This window comes from Olea europaea, chromosome 11, assembly GCF_002742605.1.
Source record: "Olea europaea var. sylvestris chromosome 11, O_europaea_v1, whole genome shotgun sequence".
NCBI lineage: Eukaryota > Viridiplantae > Streptophyta > Magnoliopsida > Lamiales > Oleaceae > Olea > Olea europaea.
In genome coordinates, this window is record NC_036247.1 from 24115769 (window position 1) to 24120319 (window position 4551).

Sequence of the window (4551 nt, forward strand, 5' to 3'; positions counted from 1 at the left end):
CAGGCTTAAAAATAGGGAGCAAAGAGACAAATTGATGTATTAAAAAATGAGTTGATGTTTTTGTTTTAAATTTTCAAACTGTCCAATTATGAATCGACACGTGTTTCATCTGAATTTGAGTCTGAATTTGAGCTTGAATGTGTAGCATGATTGAAAAGAGCAAATAAATAATCCAACAAATAGAAATTTACAATATGTAATCTGCATAATACATAAATATTTCCAATCATAGCTCCAATTTGCATCACCATTATGCTCCATTTAAAGAAACTAGAAACGAGGTGAAAAAATGTCGGCAAAAAAGCAAGTAAAAGGTACTAAAATAACAGATTTGAACTCAACGAGTTCTTAGCCTTTTCGCGGGATTGTGTTCTTCGCGGCCTTCAATCTGTCTCTTCATCCGACCTTTAGCAAGTTTTCTGTTAAGAAAGTTCATCAACCATAGAGCTGAGTTCTTCGGGAATCTAGCTAGATCGTCTTTGAAGTTCACATGAAAAATGCCAAATCGAACCGTGTATCCCTGACTCCATTCAAAACCATCAAACAGTGACCAAATGAAGTAACCCTTTACGTTTACACCAGCCCTGAAACTCGTAGACAATAATGTTTTTCATATTTAGCATATGTATCGTGGTAATGTAAAACTACAAGTAGTTAGTTACTCGTTTCAAATTTACAGTGAACGACTACACACACATTAGAGGAGTTTATGTAGAGCACTTACATAATTGCATATCGAATATATAATAGATGATCCTGGTGATACTTAATTCTTATGTCATCCACCCGAGACTCAGAAACTGTGAGACTCGTATTGTTCATTTCATCCACCCCTGTGCAACATAATAGGAACTTTTTAATATCAAATCACATAAAAATGTCTCATGTTCGATCTCCATAGAAAAATTCAACATCAATGAGAAAAAGGCTAACAGGTAGGATCCTCACCATTCTCTGCGATGTAAATAAGGGGAACATTATATACATCCTTTATATAAACTAGGACCTTGAAAATCCCTTGTGGATAAATGTATAACCAGTCTGAAGCAGCCTGAATATTGAAGTAGTAAATAATTAATAACAGAGAATTATTGCATGCATTGAAAATGTTAATGTGGTAGTAATTCATTGATTATTGTCTTCTAGAATACTAGAAATCTACACTACTGTACAATTTTGAAATTACTGTAATAAATAAAAGGTATAATGCATAAATTTTAGGGCGCATGTCAGTATGTTTGGGAAATACCTTTGGACCAATTGGTACTTCTTTACCTACCAAAAATTCAAAGAGTGCATCCGCTTCAATGTGTATTCTCACAAAAATAAACAAATAAATAAATAAATAAAAATTGTAAGTCTATGCGGAAACTTTCTTGATGCACTTACTTGTGTATGTAACTTGGGGATCCGTAATGTAGCTTACTTCTAGACCATGTGAGTTAGATTCACTTTTCACATAAGTAGCTGTGTAATATTTCAATCCTAAAAAATCATAGGATCCTTTAACCAGCTTTGACTCTTCTGTTGAAAATAAGGGAAGACGAGATCCAACCAGTTTAATCATACTTTCTGGATACTCCCCAGATGTTAATGGTTCCAGAAACATAAAAACATAAAAGGAAAAGGTAACGACAAAGTTAAGAATTATCATTCTAAAAATCTTGTGAGGAGGTGAACAGTGAAACAACAGATAGCATAAGCCTATTTGCATTTGGTAAGAAGAGACAGACGAGAAACAACTGGCATTCCAGTTTCCAAGTCCAATTTCCGTGCTTCGCATATAGCAAGATAATGTGATGATATATTTGAGTTATTAAGTTAATTAGTTTTGACAAGGCTATTTGTTGGATTATTATGTTGTATTACATGCAATTTGGAGGCTTTGAGTTAAATTTTGAAGTTAAAGTGGATTCAATGAATATTTTTTAGTGATGTAAAATTTGGGTTATTTTGGATTGCATTTTAGGATCTTACAAATAAAGTAATCCATTCTTATCAAGGTCTATTTGCTATATAATATAAAGATGATATGTTGAAAAGTCCAAATTCTAAGACCATCGTCAAATGTAAATATTACTAATTGTGGAATAGTAGCTTTAGGTTACATTATCTTAATTAAAGAACTTTATGCGATATACAAGAAAGATTATGCATTGACGATAGATTAATGGCCTCTTTATGTAATAAAAGTATACATTTTTCATGGACTAAATGTCATCAGGACCTCGAGACTTATTAAATTTTGAGGATTTATTTGCTCTTGTATCTAAAGAAGATGAGTTTGATTTACGATAATAATTTATGTTAGGGTTTAGAAAGTGTTTCGAAGTGAATGAAAATTTTGGATAATGTTTTACCTTTGAAAAGAAGCGAAAAAAAAAAAACGAAGGGAAAGGAATGTTATTGGGTTTCAATATGTAACCATTATCATAATAAGAAGAAAAAGGAGTTTGATTAATGAATAGTTTAAATCATGACATAAGGCAAAGTTCCGGAGAACCTAAAAGGCAAATCTGGAAACAATTAATTTTGCTAAAATTTGGTAGAATGATCATTAGGATATTATTTAAAGTATGGGTCCAATTGTTTAACGATGGGGGTTACAATGGACTTATCTAGTATAATTGTGGGAACTTGACATAGGAAAAAAAATCAAAGAAGATGCAAGATAGGAAAGAATGAGCTCTGTGTCTAGTTAAAGTTGTTGGATAAATCATTTCAAAGAAGAAGCATTATGTGGTAAGCGAAGTTCAAATATATGCTCTATATCTGTGTTTGAATCTTAGCTGATTGAATTTCGAGGACGAAATTCTTTGAAAGTGGTAAGATTGTTACACCTCACTCAATTACAGTTAAAGTCAAAGAATTATAGTGAGATATGTAGTTGAGGTTAGATTTTGTTATTTATCAATTTTCGTTCAAAATTCATGTGCAGATGCTATTTTTTAAATTAATTCCAGAAAGTGCTAATTCTATCAATGCTTTCAGGGACACTTTCCAATATACAGAAACTGGTGCTGCATTTCAATAGTTTGAAAATTCAATGCTAATTTTGGTAATCTTTGGATTTTCTTGGATTTTTAGTATGAACACAAATTAAGTATTAAATATTGGGGTTTAGGTGTTGAAATAACATATATAATGGTGGATATGTTATTAATGATCATAATTGGGATTATAACATTGAAAATAAAAGACTCGAGTACTTATAGTAATTATCATTTCTAAAGGTAAGAAAAATGGTATAAAGCACCTTGTGAGGAGATATGATTTCTTGGGGCGAGTGCAAGATTTCATACTTGATATTGAATGTGAGGAAGTGACGAGAAGATTGGTGTCACGATCAAGCTATCAACTGGTGAGTGGAAAAACTTATATATTTTCAAATATTAATAAGGTACTTATACTATTATATCATGTGAGATTATGTGAATTATTTGTTCAATTACATGATTAATATGGAAAGGTTCTTTCGCGATGATAAATGTGAAATTTAAAGTTTGGATATGGATCATTTGTGAATTAGAATGTGAAACAGATGACATATTGAGATCGACCAGACAGTACCCATGATTATAAATTTCTTCTAGTTTACCGAACGGCCTTGGCCGTGTCCTATACTACACTGATGGGTCTCTGACCGTGGATGAAGGGGTCTTGACTGTGTACATATAGTTTACTGAGGGGTTTTGGCTGTGTTTTAGAATTGATTATCAAAGGTCTTGAGAACCACTTTCGTTCACGGAGGGGATCAAAGGCCTGTATCTAAAGTTCTTAACTCGAGGGATGGATTACAAATTTCAATAAGAGGATACATTTTTGGTAGACTTTTCAGTACATTTGATGTGATGAGATTAGGGCTATTGTTTATATCATGATTTCAAGATAATATTTTACAACATTATGTAAATGTCTCACTTTTTGGCTATAATTAAATGATGTAAACTCGATTTTTGGTAATGATTTATAAATGAAAAAGTATAATTATTTTCGAATTTCTCCACTCACTATCAACTCATATACCTTTCATGATTTTTCCTACAGGTAGCAATTGAATTCTTTATAGCTGAAGGAGCCCACTGATTTCGAAGTGGTAGCTACACGACATGTTGAGTACTATGAATCATATTAATCAAGCACAAAGTAAATAATTTGGGTCATCGAATTATATTTTACATAAGCATTTATTTTAACGCATTTTTTGTAATAAATCATAATCAGCATTAGTGATATATTTGACATCTAGGCAGTATCTATCGTCGGCGCACATCACATTTCGGGTCCATTCGGTTGATTCAGGATGGGTCGTGTCATTAATGATCATGTAAAGGTGAAAGTAGTTCATGAAATCTCAAATGAACACAATCTATTTTTAAATTTCGATTACTGCCCGGTTCACTTTCCCACCTCTTTTTCTACCCTTAATCACATCCATTCATTCCCAAACTTTTGCCACAGTTATATCACATTATCATTAATTTTGCTACAAGTAAAGGATTTACAGCCTAAAAATCAGTCCCTTTTACCGAACAACGAATCTGGAATTTC

At 32.3% G+C, this 4551-nt stretch overlaps 1 protein-coding gene across 1 annotated transcript; it reads right to left on the minus strand.

Moving 5' to 3' along the window:
* Window positions 1–337: 337 nt before the first annotated feature.
* Window positions 338–1783, minus strand: LOC111404609 (raucaffricine-O-beta-D-glucosidase-like). Its single transcript, XM_023033393.1, has 5 exons — window positions 1390–1783; window positions 1250–1275; window positions 934–1051; window positions 725–833; window positions 338–584 (listed from the first exon to the last, which is right to left on the minus strand). Exons 1-5 carry the CDS (start codon window positions 1781–1783, stop codon window positions 338–340), a joined length of 894 nt encoding a protein of 297 aa, XP_022889161.1.
* Between the last annotated feature and the right edge of the window lie 2768 nt (window positions 1784–4551).

What these genes read in the sequence shown, in the direction of transcription:
- LOC111404609 (XM_023033393.1), bottom strand. Translation starts at nt 1,783, where the DNA reads ATGCGAAGCACGGAAATTGGACTTGGAAACTGGAATGCCAGTTGTTTC. An exon ending in GAATGGTGAGGATCCTACCT is followed by an intron (nt 834 to 933) that starts GTTAGCCTTTTT and finishes TATGTTGCACAG; the next exon opens with GGGTGGATGAAATGAACAAT. An exon ending in TATATTCGATATGCAATTAT is followed by an intron (nt 585 to 724) that starts GTAAGTGCTCTA and finishes TACGAGTTTCAG; the next exon opens with GGCTGGTGTAAACGTAAAGG.